The 15,803-nt window shown below is 48.4% G+C and overlaps 2 protein-coding genes across 5 annotated transcripts; both read left to right on the top strand.

Moving 5' to 3' along the window:
* Positions 1 to 726: 726 nt before the first annotated feature.
* Positions 727 to 9,330, top strand: LOC116406516. Of its 2 annotated transcripts, XM_031904303.1 has the most exons (7): positions 729 to 1,495; positions 3,206 to 3,304; positions 3,739 to 3,873; positions 4,579 to 4,674; positions 5,300 to 5,458; positions 6,770 to 6,932; positions 7,635 to 9,326. In XM_031904303.1, exons 2-7 carry the CDS (start codon positions 3,217 to 3,219, stop codon positions 8,074 to 8,076), a joined length of 1,083 nt encoding a protein of 360 aa, XP_031760163.1. In that variant the 5' UTR covers positions 729 to 1,495; positions 3,206 to 3,216; the 3' UTR covers positions 8,077 to 9,326. The 2 variants fall into 2 exon arrangements, with proteins under 2 accessions (XP_031760164.1, XP_031760163.1); XM_031904304.1 differs by lacking the exon at positions 5,300 to 5,458 and having other exon boundaries at positions 727 to 1,495; positions 7,635 to 9,330.
* Positions 9,331 to 11,910: 2,580 nt separating this feature from the next.
* On the top strand, positions 11,911 to 14,781 carry LOC116411620 (gastrula zinc finger protein XlCGF52.1-like). Of its 3 annotated transcripts, XM_031904281.1 has the most exons (4): positions 11,911 to 12,174; positions 12,275 to 12,388; positions 12,677 to 12,778; positions 13,569 to 14,781. In XM_031904281.1, exons 2-4 carry the CDS (start codon positions 12,298 to 12,300, stop codon positions 14,630 to 14,632), a joined length of 1,257 nt encoding a protein of 418 aa, XP_031760141.1. In that variant the 5' UTR covers positions 11,911 to 12,174; positions 12,275 to 12,297; the 3' UTR covers positions 14,633 to 14,781. The 3 variants fall into 3 exon arrangements, with proteins under 3 accessions (XP_031760141.1, XP_031760140.1, XP_031760142.1); XM_031904280.1 differs by having other exon boundaries at positions 11,911 to 12,388; XM_031904282.1 differs by lacking the exon at positions 12,677 to 12,778 and having other exon boundaries at positions 11,911 to 12,388.
* Positions 14,782 to 15,803: the final 1,022 nt, after the last annotated feature.

The following is a 15,803-nucleotide window of genomic DNA, read 5'->3' as shown; positions in this document are numbered from 1 at the left end:
GTCGTCAGGATGTGTGTGTGTGTGTGTATGTGTGTATATATATAAAATAAGAAGACAAATTGGAAAGTTGCTAAAAATGGTCATTCATTCATAATAACCTGCAAAAAGTCAAATTAAATGTGAACTATCGTGTGTCTCTAGCCCTGTGAACAACCTTCTTATTATGTCCCTTTCCTAGAAACCTCACTACAAGGAGAACACATTGCTAGCTAATATCCTGATCTTCACTATGATTTCACTTAATGCATAGAAACTGATGCAAAGCGACATTTGCCCCCACACCCAATCTTGTAGGCAATTATGAATAATATCCGGTGCTGGTTTCCCTTTGGGCTAAACATTAACCCTATCTGTAACAATGGCCCCTTTATTGGAGCTCCCTATAGATCCTCTCAGGTCCCTGTCTGGGTTTCACATGAGGGGTGGGCGTGGCCTAACAGCCCCTGCCAGAAGCACAGTAGGAGGGGGAGAGCCAATCACAGCCCTGCACTCACACAAGCACAGACAGGCTTCAGTTCCCTATCAGGTCAGCCTAGCTGCTGATTGGTTCCCATCCTACAGTGCCGCCGGCCCCCTGCACAGCCTGGGAAAGGAGGCAGCAGGAAGTGGAACAGATGGGCGGGGCTAGTGGTGTTTTTGTGGAATTTCTCAATAAATCAGTCAGAAACACAACTTTAAGCCCAATCCTTCTATATCTAGAGGAGTATAATTCCCTGGTACATATGTCTCCTTTAAAGCAAAATCCTATGAGAAATGGCTGTGATACCAGAACAATATAACTTTTATTTCTAGATTTCGAAATGTTTATCTGAACCCAAACCCTTGAAGACTTTTCTTTTTAAATCAAAACTGATTTTTTCATAATGTTACAACCCAGGGACACACACTTAACTGTTTATATGCCACAACCAAGCAGTTGAATCAGCAAACGGGCTGTGCAGCAAGGGGGCCCACACAGCAGCCATAGGGGGGACAGCTGTACAAACCTACAATAAAACTCTACAAAAAGGTAAGTGCAAAGCTATAAACTGCCCACCAATAAAATGGCCGCGCTGCCTTCATCATTTGCCGTGATTTGAAACTTAGCGCCCATTTTATTTGCCTGTAGCTTTGGGTTGAACCGCAGCTCATGTGCAGGACAGAGTTGGTCTGATGACTGAGCCCTTAGGTTTCCAGCTGTCCGGGAACTCAGTGCCAGCAACCTTACTTCTTCCTGCAAAGTGAAAGGGGAACTTCCGGCTCCTCCCCTGTACTTCCTGCTGGAACATTTTCATGTTTATTGCGATCTGTAGATATTTACCTCCCTGTTCCTTTTATTCATATCACATTTAGGCGCCTTCTGTCAACTTCTATTCACAGCCTGGATATAACTGAGGTGTCTGGGGACTCCCTGAGGGGCAGGCTGGGGATTGTGTCCTGTGTCCCTGTAACTCCCTCCCCTGTGTCCCTGGCATTGTCCCTCCCCTGCACTCACATCTCCAGCCTGGGCTACTGGGTAAGTGCTTTTCCCTCCTCCTCCTCCTCCTCCTCCTCCTCCTCCTCCCTGCACTGTCTGTGGGACTGGGGGTTAATCCCGCTGCAGGGGCTGATAGAGAGGGGCGGCTGTGGGACTGGGGGTTAATCCCGCTGCAGGGGCTGATAGAGAGGGGCGGCTGTGGGACTGGGGGTTAATCCCGCTGCAGGGGCTGATAGAGAGGGGCGGCTGTGGGACTGGGGGTTAATCCCGCTGCAGGGGCCGATAGAGAGGGGCGGCTGTGGGACTGGGGGTTAATCCCGCTGCAGGGGCTGATAGAGAGGGGCGGCTGTGGGACTGGGGGTTAATCCCGCTGCAGGGGCTGATAGAGAGGGGCGGCTGTGGGACTGGGGGTTAATCCCGCTGCAGGGGCTGATAGAGAGGGGCGGCTGTGGGACTGGGGGTTAATCCCGCTGCAGGGGCTGATAGAGAGGGGCGGCTGTGGGACTGGGGGTTAATCCCGCTGCAGGGGCTGATAGAGAGGGGCGGCTGTGGGACTGGGGGTTAATCCCGCTGCAGGGGCTGATAGAGAGGGGCGGCTGTGGGACTGGGGGTTAATCCCGCTGCAGGGGCTGATAGAGAGGGGCGGCTGTGGGACTGGGGGTTAATCCCGCTGCAGGGGCTGATAGAGAGGGGCGGCTGTGGGACTGGGGGTTAATCCCGCTGCAGGGGCTGATAGAGAGGGGCGGCTGTGGGACTGGGGGTTAATCCCGCTGCAGGGGCTGATAGAGAGGGGCGGCTGTGGGACTGGGGGTTAATCCCGCTGCAGGGGCCGATAGAGAGGGGCGGCTGTGGGACTGGGGGTTAATCCCGCTGCAGGGGCTGATAGAGAGGGGCGGCTGTGGGACTGGGGGTTAATCCCGCTGCAGGGGCTGATAGAGAGGGGCGGCTGTGGGACTGGGGGTTAATCCCGCTGCAGGGGCTGATAGAGAGGGGCGGCTGTGGGACTGGGGGTTAATCCCGCTGCAGGGGCCGATAGAGAGGGGCGGCTGTGGGACTGGGGGTTAATCCCGCTGCAGGGGCTGATAGAGAGGGGCGGCTGTGGGACTGGGGGTTAATCCCGCTGCAGGGGCTGATAGAGAGGGGCGGCTGTGGGACTGGGGGTTAATCCCGCTGCAGGGGCTGATAGAGAGGGGCGGCTGTGGGACTGGGGGTTAATCCCGCTGCAGGGGCCGATAGAGAGGGGCGGCTGTGGGACTGGGGGTTAATCCCGCTGCAGGGGCCGATAGAGAGGGGCGGCTGTGGGACTGGGGGTTAATCCCGCTGCAGGGGCCGATAGAGAGGGGCGGCTGTGGGACTGGGGGTTAATCCCGCTGCAGGGGCCGATAGAGAGGGGCGGCTGTGGGACTGGGGGTTAATCCCGCTGCAGGGGCTGATAGAGAGGGGCGGCTGTGGGACTGGGGGTTAATCCTGCTGCAGGGGCTGATAGAGAGGGGCGGCTGTGGGACTGGGGGTTAATCCCGCTGCAGGGGCTGATAGAGCGGGGCGGCTGTGGGACTGGGGGTTAATCCCGCTGCAGGGGCTGATAGAGAGGGGCGGCTGTGGGACTGGGGGTTAATCCCGCTGCAGGGGCTGATAGAGAGGGGCAGCTGGGGGTTAATCCAGCTGCAGGGGCCTGATGTATATAGTAGTGTAAACTGATGCCCTAGGAATTAGTAAGGTACAAACTGACATTCGTTCCCTTCTGGGCAGATGCTGTAGAGATGCCGTTCCCCGGTGCCACATTGGGTGCTGAGCCCCACACTGACCTGTCGCTATTAAAGAGGGAAGAGGATGCAGTTCCTGTGACCGGTGAGTGGATTTTCTGCAGCAATAAATCCTTATAGTTCTATGGGTTCCTAACCTATGTACCCCAGTATGTTGCCAGAATTGCAGACAAAGGTACCCAGCCTGCTTTCCTACTTTAAAGATGCATGGGGAGGGTTATACTAGGGCACTGTGTCTTTATGGAGGATATAAAGTCACATTTAACAGAAACAGATTCTTGTGCCTGTGGGTCAGTAACACCTCAGCTCTACCCTACTGGGCATTTACACTGCAGGGGTCAGTTTCTAACAAGAATTAGAAAGAGGTTTGTGGGTGTCAGTCTGACATAACCTAATAACTCAGATTTACAGAGGTTCTACAGCCGCTTGTCGGGGTTACCAAATCGTTTGAAAACCAAAGGACACTGCCCAATGTTGCTGGGCTTATTGCTTTTAGTAACCTTAACACTGTGTTGGCAGGTTCCCCCGAGGCAGAAGCAGAAATATTACAGGTAAAGATAGAGAAAGAAGAAGCGGACTCAGAAGGTCACTCTCCAGACTCTCTGGATCATCTGAACTCAATAGATCACTCATTTGCTCCTCTTTCAAATGGGGGTAAGTAGCCTGGGATCCAGTCTGTAACCTGGATCTATCTCCCTGTATGTGGGTTACTGATAGCACTTGGAATGAAGCTCACTATCTGCCAGTGCACATATCGTATGAGAGTTCCAGTTGAGCAGCCCCAGCCAAGTGCCTGACTCTGAACAACAGGGGTTAAGTCAGACATTTATATACTTGCACTTTAACAAGGAATTCCTTCGTCTGTTGCACCGTTGGATTCAGCAATAGAAAGGTTCTCCCTCATTATATCCCTTCAGTTATTTCTACATCCAGCAGCCTTAGGGAGCCAACTGCTTTAAAAAGCTTGTTATATATTCCTATGTTGGGTTGTGTATTGTAACATTCCTGTTAGCATATTCTCCCCATGATGAAACTTTATGCAGTTTGGTCAAAGTCAGCTGCCTGGCCAAACCTAGGCATGCCATAGCCGCAGTGTAGCAAATGAGTGCTTCCGATAAAGTGTATTTGTTCCATGGGACACCTGTTGTCTGTCTGAAAGGAAATAAAAATAGGTGAGTACCAGGAAATAGCTTCCCCCATGCAAGGGAAGAGAGAGAGGCGCCAGAAAAGAAGGAATTACAGATCACTGATTCCACATGATTTCTCATCATTTTGTATTTGCTCCAATGAAAGTTACATATTTCTTCTATGTTCCAATGCTTTTCTTCATTCAGTGACTAACCCTGTGTGTATTGGCAGACTCCTCCGTGGCACTAATGAAAATATCCCAGACAGCAAGGAGAGACTTTCACCTGCCCAGAACTAAAAGCTCTACCGTTACACTTACTGATTCATGTAAGTACTTCCGGACTTGTAAAAAAGACATTATTCTTTCTTTGAAGACCCACGTTTAGATCCGGCTATTTTATGGGAAATGGCACATGTGTGTCTTGTGGGTAAGTAATTAACACTATGATACACAGAGAAGTAAGACATACACAGAAAGATTTATTTTTTAGTGATGTTGGTAAAAACCAGGGTCGGATTTGGCCGCCGGGTCACCGGGAAAAATCCCAGTGGGCCCCGGCGGATCAGACCCGACCCTTGCGGCGCTCCCCCTGCCCGACTGCTCCTGCCCCGATGCATTACATTTACGCGCTTGGGGAAGGACGTCGGGTGGAGGGCCCTGCTAGGGGGGCCCCTCTGGGGGGGAGGCTATGGGCACGGGCCCTTCACCCCCCAGTCCAACCCTGGTAAAAACTGAATGACATTGTTGGTACGTTGTGAAACACTGCAGGTGTAGTTCAGCCATGTCTGTTTCAAACCGCTTGAGTGAATGCCATACCCTTCATTCCCAGGGTGCCAGTGTCGGCAGTGCTTGGTGCTTGTAGGCATTGATAAAGGAATAACCGGGGGCTTTTGAAAGCAACCTTCTATCTAAGAGCATTTCTACCCCTCACCAAGAATTTCTCTGCCCCAGATCGGCTGATTGAGCTCGTAGAGGAGCGCCCGGGGCTGTATATGACAGAATCACCGGCATACCACAACAAATACACCAGGCGAAAGCTATGGGATGAGGTAGCAGCTAATCTTATAGATCGATGGGAGAATCTAACTGATCAGGAAAAGAATTTAAAGGGTAAGAAAAGCCAAGCAGTGCTCAGCTGAAACATTACATGTTAAAGGAGACACATCCTATAAAAATGATGAATGTACCAGGGAATTATACTCCTCTAGATATAGAAGGATTGTGCTTAAAAAGTTGTGTTTCTGACTGATTTTTTGAGAAATTCCACAAAACCCCCACTAGCCCCGCCCATCTGTGCCACTTCCTGCTGGCTGAATTCTCTGGATGAGCTGGGGAGCCGGCGGCCCTCCATACCCTGCACTGTAGGATAGGAACCAATCAGCAGCTAGGCTGACCTGATAGGGAACTGAAGCCTGTGTGTGCTTGTGTGAGTGCAGGGCTGTGATTGGCTCTCCCCCTCCTACTGTGCTTCTGGCAGGGACCGTTAGGACACGCCCACTCTCCATTTCACACTGGAGGGAGAAGTGAGAGGATCTATAGGGAGCTCCAATAAAGGGGCCATTTTTACAGAGAGAATTTATTTTTAGCACAAAGTGAAACCAGCACCGGATATTATTCATAATTGCCTACAGGGTTAGGGGTTTCCCATTTATCCAATATGTCTCCTTTAAAGGAGACATATCCTATAAAAATGATGAATGTACCAGGGAATTATACTCCTCTAGATATAGAAGGATTGTGCTTAAAGTTGTGTTTCTGACTGATTTATTGAGAAATTCCCCCAAACCCCACTAGCCCCGCCCATCTGTTCCACTTCCTGCTGGCTGAATTCTCTGGACGTGCAGGGGGGCGGCACTGTAATATAGGAACCAATCAGCAGCTAGGCTGACCTGATAGGGAACCGAAGCCTGTCTGTGCTTGTGTGAGTGCAGGGCTGTGATTGGCTCTCCCCCTCCTACTGTGCTTCTGGCAGGGACCGTTAGGACACACCCACCCCTCATGTGAAACCCAGACAGGGACCTGAGAGGATCTATAGGGAGCTCCAATAAAGGGGCCATTGTTACAGATAGGGTTAATGTTTAGCCCAAAGGGAAACCAGCACCGGATATTATTCATAATTGCCTACAGGGTTAGGGGTTTTCCTTTATCCAATATGTCTCCTTTAATTGGTTTGTAAGAGGAGACAAATACCACAGTGACCAATGGTATATGGGCTGAACGTCTACATTGGTAGAGCGGGCGAGACATTACTGGTGCTTTGGTGTCGGTCTTTGACGTCTATTTTCCCAAATGCTTGGCAGCTGGCCTAGTAATTCAAAGCTTTCTGGATAAGAGATCCCATATCTGCGCTGGGCTTGCTACATTATAAAGTGACTGTACATGTAACTACATTTTTTTTTTTTTACTTCTTTGCCCCCTCAGCAAAGGAAATCCAGCTGAAATGGAAGCACATAAAGGACTGTTACCGCAGGGAGGTGACGAGGCAGAATAACGAGGGGCGCAATGGCTCTTTACAGCCCAAGCGAAAGAAATATATATATGCAGATATGCTGACCTTCCTCATCCCCTGCTTTGCCAAGCGGCCGTAAGTACGAGCCACTGCCTGTTGCACTCATTCCTTTTATTGCACTTTTCTGCATGTGTAGGTAATTATACTCTGTAGAGTATTTTTATCAAGGGAAAGATAAAAGCACTGGAGGTTGCCCCTTCCACTGATTCTGGTCACTTACATGTTACACTGGGGGATATATTTATCCTGCTGTGTAAAAAGGGTATTAAAGGAGACATATTGGATAAAGGGAAACCCCTAACCCTGTAGGCAATTATGAATAATATCCGGTGCTGGTTTCCCTTTGGGCTAAACATTAACCCTATCTGTAACAATGGCCCCTTTATTGGAGCTCCCTATAGATCCTCTCAGGTCCCTGTCTGGGTTTCACATGAGGGGTGGGCGTGTCCTAACGGTCCCTGCCAGAAGCACAGTAGGAGGGGGAGAGCCAATCAGAGCCCTGCACTCACACAAGCACAGAGAGGCTTCAGTTCCCTGCTCATTCTCAAGACCCCTGTCTTTCTGTATTCCTGTGCCCACCTACCTACCCCTGTCTGTCTGTATTCCTGTGCCCACCTACCTACCCCTGTCTGTCTGTATTCCTGTGCCCACCTACCTACCCCTGTCTGTCTGTATTCCTGTGCCCACCTACCTACCCCTGTCTGCATTCCTGTGCCCACCTACCTACCTCGCTGCAAGTTCTCTCTGTTCAGTTCTTCTCTTCCTTCTCCGCCGCAGCCCCTCTGGGAATTGTGAAGTGAACCATGAGGAGGACCACTTGCAAGGAGAGCGGTCAGACACGAGCAGCGCACACATGTCCCCGACCAACGTGACTCCGCCGCGCACACAGGGAAGGCACGGCTCTGCGCCGAGGAAGAAGAAAAAAGATGGGGAGATCACCCCCGGGGAGGTGAAGGACATGTTCCACACGCTGGTCAATACCATCGCAGGGAGGGAGGCTGCAAAGACCCCCCATCCCCATGAACATCTGCCGGAGTTTCTGTTCTTTCGGGGGCTTATTCCGTCGGTGCTGATGATCCCCGAGGGGCAGAGGCCTCTCATGCAGGCGGAGGTAGTGCAAGTGATCAATAAATATATCCCCCACCTCCGCCCGACACATCCGACTGCCCCCCGTCACTATCCGCAGTCTTACACCTCCAACTTTCCCCATCACATCTAATGCCATCTGGGATTGGCTACCGCGTCACATGGAGGGGAACATCACTTACTGAACTGTACGGACTCCTGGGAGCCGGCTGGGAATCTCGCCACACGTTGACACCCAAATAAAAATATAGATTTATTTTGTACATAATGAAAGGAAATGGTAATATGAGCAATATAAATACAGCTAGAAGTTATTTGTAATGGGGTGCACCTTTAACTTAACTTTTAGTATTGTATAGCTTTTGAATAATTTGCCTTTATTCTCCTGGCTGGGGGGGTCACTGACCCAGCAGCCAAAAAAACAGTTGCGCAGTGAGGCTACGATTTTGTTATATTTTATTTATTGCTGATCTTTCTGTTCTGGTCTCTCCTATTCATATTTATGTCCCTCATTCACAGTACTGGTCTGGTTGCTAGGGTAAATTGGACCCTAGCAACCAGATAGCTTGCTGAAATTCCTACCTGGAGAGCTGCTAAACAAAAAGCCTAATGAAAAAAAAAAATAATAATAAAATAAAGACTAATTGCAAATATTCTCAAAATATCACTGTTTACATCATATTAAAAGTTATTTGTAAGGTGAACTGCCCTTTTAATAGATAAGTCAACCCCAAAAATAGTTTTCTGCCTAATAAAAGAAAACATAATTCTAAGCAACTTTCCGATATGAATGTATTGAAAAAATGTCAGTGCTTTAAAAGTTACCAGTAAGTGTAAATGTCATTGCTAGTGAAAGCAGCATTGGCTGAACTCCTGGTTGGTACTGTTTAAACAATGTTGCAAAGCTCAGTCTCCCCCAGGGGGGGTCAGTCTCCTCAAAAACCATTGCAAATTTGTAAACAATGTATATTGTAAAGTTGAATTTGTGTTTCTTTTATTAGGCAAAAAAATTATATTTTGGGTTGATTTGCCCTTTAAACCCAATATCTGTCTCTATTCCCTTCAGTGGGGGTTTTGACTACTGGAACAAAATAACAAAAGCTGGATCTGACAAGCATGGAAAGCTTTGTGCAAACTGACGCCTTGGTTTGTACTGTGTTTCAAGCGCCAGAACCGGCAGTGCAGGGATAAACAATTCCATTATAAACCATTGAAATAATAAATGTACAAATTCATTTTCTCTCACTGTGCACAAAAAGGTTTGTATTTATATTTTGGGCTCTGACATCCCCTTTAATAGTTATAATTGTACAGTTCTATATTTATGAAAATTTTTATAGTTTAGTTTTAATAATAAATATTCAGTCATTTCTTAGAAATCCACTAATCTGTTGTGTTGTACCTTCTCCCCTATGAGCTGTGTTATTATTGTTATCTGAAATGTAGGATTTGTGGGAATCATTTCACCATTGTTATTGTTCAGCTGCAGCCCCAGGCATAGTACATACCATACAGCTGCCCATCAGTATCACTCATGTATATAAGGGATAATGTACCCCCTACTGTAAATGATAAGGATATTAGCAGTCACTGAGGGGTTCTGTGCCCATATAAAGGCACAAGGCTGCAGGCTGAGTTATACAGGGAACTCTGAGTATCACTCATGTATTATAAGGGATAATGTACCCCCTACTGTAAATGATAAGGATATTAGCAGTCACTGAGGGGTTCTGTGCCCCCCATATACAGGCACAAGGCTGCAGGCTGAGTTATACAGGGAACTCTGAGTATCACTCATGTATTATAAGGGATAATGTACCCCCTACTGTAAATGATAAGGATATTAGCAGTCACTGAGGGGTTCTGTGCCCCCCATATAAAGGCACAAGGCTGCAGGCTGAGTTATACAGGGAACTCTGAGTATCACTCTTGTATTATAAGGGATAATGTACCCCCTACTGTAAATGATAAGGATATTAGCAGTCACTGAGGGGTTCTGTGCCCCCCATATAAAGGCACAAGGCTGCAGGCTGAGTTATACAGGGAACTCTGAGTATCACTCATGTATTATACGGGATAATGTACCCCCTACTGTAAATGATAAGGATATTAGCAGTCACTGAGGGGTTCTGTGCCCCCCATATAAAGGCACAAGGCTGCAGGCTGAGTTATACAGGGAACTCTGAGTATCACTCATGTATTATAAGGGATAATGTACCCCCACTGTAAATGATAAGGATATTAGCAGTCACTGAGGGGTTCTGTGCCCCCCATATAAAGGCACAAGGCTGCAGGCTGAGTTATACAGGGAACTCTGAGTATCACTCATGTATTATAAGGGATAATGTACCCCCACTGTAAATGATAAGGATATTAGCAGTCACTGAGGGGTTCTGTAATTTGCTTATATTTTACAACTGAAGGTACATTATCCTCTCTATTTATTTATGTGCCTGTGTAGCCAAAGCACTGTAGCAGGATTAACCCCCAGTCCCACAGCCGCCCCTCTCTATCAGCCCCTGCAGTGGGATTAACCCCCAGTCCCACAGCCGCCCCTCTCTATCAGCCCCTGCAGCGGGATTAACCCCCAGTCCCACAGCTGCCCCTCTCTATCAGCCCCTGCAGCGGGATTAACCCCCAGTCCCACAGCCGCCCCTCTCTATCAGCCCCTGCAGCGGGATTAACCCCCAGTCCCACAGCCGCCCCTCTCTATCAGCCCCTGCAGCGGGATTAACCCCCAGTCCCACAGCCGCCCCTCTCTATCGGCCCCTGCAGCGGGATTAACCCCCAGTCCCACAGCCCCCCTCTCTATCAGCCCCTGCAGCGGGATTAACCCCCAGTCCCACAGCCGCCCCTCTCTATCAGCCCCTGCAGCGGGATTAACCCCCAGTCCCACAGCCGCCCCTCTCTATCAGCCCCTGCAGCGGGATTAACCCCCAGTCCCACAGCCGCCCCTCTCTATCAGCCCCTGCAGCGGGATTAACCCCCAGTCCCACAGCCGCCCCTCTCTATCAGCCCCTGCAGCGGGATTAACCCCCAGTCCCACAGCCGCCCCTCTCTATCAGCCCCTGCAGCGGGATTAACCCCCAGTCCCACAGCCGCCCCTCTCTATCAGCCCCTGCAGCGGGATTAACCCCCAGTCCCACAGCCGCCCCTCTCTATCAGCCCCTGCAGCGTTTTTAAAGAGAATTTTAAGAGATACTGATACCTGAAATGAAACTGTCTTTTAAATATATCATAATATTGTCCTTGCATGAGCTTTATAATTTTGCCATTAAAATATTTGCCCGGTGCTGTTACATTCTCTATCTGATCCCCCATGTTCCCCTATGAGGGGGCGGCCATGTTGGTGCAGCAGGAGCCCGTTAGCATTAGAAACTGTAACTGACAGGCTGAGGAGGGACAGTTGGTTTAGGAACTACAAATAACACAAAAGCAGCCTGATTTTTCAGCCTGCTACCGACGGGCCTGCCCGACTGATACCTGTCCTGGAATCGGCCAGATCCCGATCGGGCTGGTAAGAAAATCTAGTCGGATCCCCTGACCAACTTTTCCTATGCTCGTCGTTATAATTCGATTGTTTGGCCCCAGGGCCAAACACTCAAACTATCCTGGATTCTCCCGATATCACCCACCCGTAGGTGGGGATATCGGGAGAAGATCCGCTCGCTTGGCGACATCGCCCATGTATGGGGCACCCTAACTGTTACTCTGTCTAAACCATATTGGCAGGTTCCCCTGGGGCAGAACCAGGAGAATTAGAGATCCTGAAGATCATTGGACCCTGATGGAAAGCTCTGCAGTTCAGTTACTGATGGGGGTAAGTAGTCAGGGATTCTGTTTGTTATCCCTTGTGTGTGTGCATTACTGACACCAGTTGTCTCATTTGCAATAGAGTCAGTATCTGGGGGTATATTTAATGTCTGTGTGTTCATATCCTGTCCTTTTATTTCTCCCACAGACGTGTTTATATGTGTGTTGCCGCATAGTAACTGGAAGAAATCCTAGTGCAAAGAAATGTCTCTGTTAGAGTGCTCTGCGAGACAGAGCCAGATGTGAATGTGAATAATGGGGGCTGTGTTCACTGGGGCTGAAAAGCCAGTGCCGGAGTTGGATTAATGAGCCGCCGCAGTGACAAGGGGGGGGGGGGCTCTTTGTCCAGGAAGTGGGAACCAGGAAGTGGTAAAACAAACCGAAGCCGCTTGAAGAGAGCTGAGGAGAAAAAGAGACTGTGAGTGAAACCATTTGAGTGCCTGGAACTGCCTAATAGAATTATTAACTGTTTCTTTGCAAATGTACAGTCTCTAACACTGTCTAATGCATAATGGCAGCCTCCCCAGGGGCAGAAGCAGGAATGTTAGTGATAAAGGTAAAGGAAGAAGCTCCTGACTGTGCAGATCATGTGACCCCAATGGGAAGCTCAGCAGCGCCACCTACTGATGGGGGTAAGTAGCCGGCCATTCTGTCTGTAACTCCAGTCTCCCTGTTTGTGCCTGTGGGTCTCTGAAACCAGCTGGGTGAGGACATATTATCTGAGAGTTCCAGTTCATCATGTGAGAAGCCCCAAAGCCAAAGTTCAGTTTAAAAAATGTGAGACAGACGGGCTACTTTCCCTTCATCTGTTGCCCCCCCTTCCTGGAAGAGTAGGGTTGAGTTGGTTCCTAGTCATACAAATGGCCAATGACTTCCGACCCAATCATGTGTTGCTGCTACATGTGAAAATGTACTGGCAGGTTCCCCAGAAGCAGAAATGTTACAGATAAAGAAAGAAGAACCGGACCCTGAGGACCATCAGACCCCAATGGAAAGCTCAGCAGCGCCACTTACTGATGGGGGTAAGTAGCCAGGGAGGGGGTAACACCAGTATCTCTCCTGACTTGTGCCTGATTTTTATTTGTTCTCAGCATTTGGCCCCGCCTACAGGCCCTACTCACAGCCAATTAGGGTGCTTAACTAGAAAGGAGAAATTAAAGGACAAGGAAAGGCAATGTTACTGCTGGGAAGTGAGTTCCTCGGTCTGTAAGGGCTGTCGCTTATCATGGGATTTTATCACAGTATTTTATTATCTGCCGTGTTACACACACAGATAGTGCCTTTGGCCACTTCTCTCTCTGGGGGTTACGGATATCCCTAGCTTAGTGCTTTCTGTGCAAAGCAGCGGCGCTGTGATTTCCCATAGGACCCAATTAGGAACATTGAAGTTTTAGAGAGAAAATGCAACGTGGGGTAAAATGCCCAAAATCTCTACAGGTGCCATTGTCCTAAATCATTATATTTTCTATTTTCCCTTTGTATAAAAGATAAATATATAATAATGTCCCTATTGCTTCTTAACCCCTCATATATACATACCTACATACTGATATAAGTCTAACTTTGCTTGTGTGAGTGCAGGGCTGTGATTGGCTCTCCCCCTCCTACTGTGCTTCTGGCAGGGACCATTAGGACACGCCCACCCCTCATGTGAAACCCAGACAGGGACCTGAGAGGATCTATAGGGAGCTCCAATAAAGGGGCCATTTTTACAGATAATGATAATTTTTAGCCCAGAGTAAACATACTATATTTATGTTAGTGTTTTAGTTATTGTATAAGTAGTTATGTCCTACAATGTGCTCCCTACAGACAATGAAAAGTTACAGAGCTCTGGTGCCCAGAAGCTACAGACCAACATGGAGCCCAGTACCAGTTCTGATAATTGTGCCACTATCTCTCCCCCATCAGACTGTGCCAATTGTGGCCAAAGCAGTGATCTCCTGGCCCACACCTGTACTCAGCCTGGGAATGTTACCGACAGCCAGACACGCAGGGAACCAAAGAAGAAGGGATTTAGCTGCTCAGAGTGTGGGAAGTGTTTCAAATATAGAAAATATTTGCACCAACATCAGATGGTCCATTTAAAGCTGAAGCCCTTCCCATGTACAGAATGTGGAAAGGGCTTCAGATTTAAATCAAGTTTACATAAACACCAGATGACTCACACAGGGGAGAAACCCTTCACTTGCACAGAATGTGGGAAGGGTCTGAGCTATAGATCTGATTTATGGAGCCATCATCTGGTCCATACAGGGGAGAAACCATTCACGTGTACAGAATGTGGGAAGGCGTTCGGCAATAAACTACATTTAAAGAGACATGAAATGATCCACACGGGGGAAAAACCCTTCACATGTACAGAATGCGGGAAGGGCTTCCAAAACAATTCTATTTTACAGCAACACCGTATGGTCCATGCAGGGGTGAAACCATTCACCTGTAGGGAATGTGGGAAAGGCTTCAGCAATAAACCCAACTTACAGAAACACCAGATGATCCATACGGAGCTGAAGCCATTCACATGTACTGAATGTGGCAGGGGCTTCAGCTTCAAATCCAGCTTACAGAGACATCGTATGGTCCATACAGGGGAGAAACCATTCACATGCACCGAGTGCGGGAAGGGATTCAGAAATAAACCTCGTTTACAGAGTCACCAGAAGATCCACACGGGGGAGAAACCCTTCACCTGCACGGAGTGTGGGAAAGGCTTTGCTTCCAGGGGCAGCCTAATGAGGCATCACAGGACTCACACAGGGGAGAAGCCTTTTACATGTGCAGAATGCGGAGTGGCCTTTGTGAGAAGCCATAGTCTTATCAACCACTATAAAAGCCGCAGGAACAATTGTGTTGGCCCCGGGCCCCAAGCGTAGAATGTGATGCAAAACGTCTACTCCATAGAACTGGTTATATTTATCCCAGACTGGGGCCCCCCAGCTCAGTGGAGTTTGTACTCATTTAATGTTCAAATGTAAATGTCCTTACAACCTGTATGAGAAATAAATGCAATGTCTTTTGATAAGTTTGATATGTTGGAACTTTGTTGTCATAGGTGGATTTTCAATAAGGCTAGAGGCTAAGCCTCCCCAAACCTCACTCTGTTTCTGCACTGTCCTGGAACCCTTAAAGGAGAAGGAAAGGCATTTGGGCATGTTACTGCCAATAGATTCGCCACATTAGTGCCCCCTAGAACCCTATATTTATTCTGCAGAAACCATTCCCATACCTGAGTAACAGCTTTAGAAGCTTTCTCCATTTGCTTAAGATAGCAGCTGCCATTTTAGGTAGCTTCCTGCTGCAGCTCTGGCTGTTATAGCTGGGATCACACATTCCTAAGGGAGGGGGAGGGAGATCTTAGCATTCTGGTGGGAGGGGGGAGCAGGAGAGGGGAGAGAGCTGCGCAGACTCCGGCCCCGGGAATTAAGGCTGTTTCTGAGAGAGGAAGTGTGATACCCTAAGAACATGTTTACACAAAAGGAGACAAGAAATCCTGTTTCTTTTGATAGAGGAGTCAGTGCAGCGTTTCTGTGAGTGCTTATGGCTGTATTTACACAGACCTTTCTGATAAAGCTACTGAGTTTGTACCTTTCCTTCTCCTTTAACATCAGGAAATCTTCTTCTGTTCCTGCAAGCTCCAGTTCGGCTGTCATCAGCTGTGTTCTGATTGGATCTTTCTTCTTGTGGCGTCTCCAATCAGAGCACAGCCTTCTTGACAGACAGTAAAATTGACCAATCAAGGCACAGATGCAGACAGGGCTGAGGAGATACAGGTATAGGACCCATTATCCAGAATGCTCGGGACCAAGGGTATTCCAGATACGGGGTCTTTCCGTAATTTGGATCTCCATACCTTAAGTCTACTAAAAAATCAATAAAACAGTAATTAAACCCAATAGGGCTGTTCTGCCCCCAATAAGGGGTAATTATATCTTAGTTGGGATCAAGTACAGGTACTGTTTTATTATTACAGAGAAAAGGGAATCATTTAACCATTAAATAAACCCAATAGGGCTGTTCTGCCCCAATAAGGGGTAATTATATCTT

Source organism: Xenopus tropicalis, chromosome 6 (assembly GCF_000004195.4).
Source record: "Xenopus tropicalis strain Nigerian chromosome 6, UCB_Xtro_10.0, whole genome shotgun sequence".
In the NCBI taxonomy this organism is placed as follows: domain Eukaryota; kingdom Metazoa; phylum Chordata; class Amphibia; order Anura; family Pipidae; genus Xenopus; species Xenopus tropicalis.
This window is presented reverse-complemented; position numbering and strand designations above follow the sequence as displayed.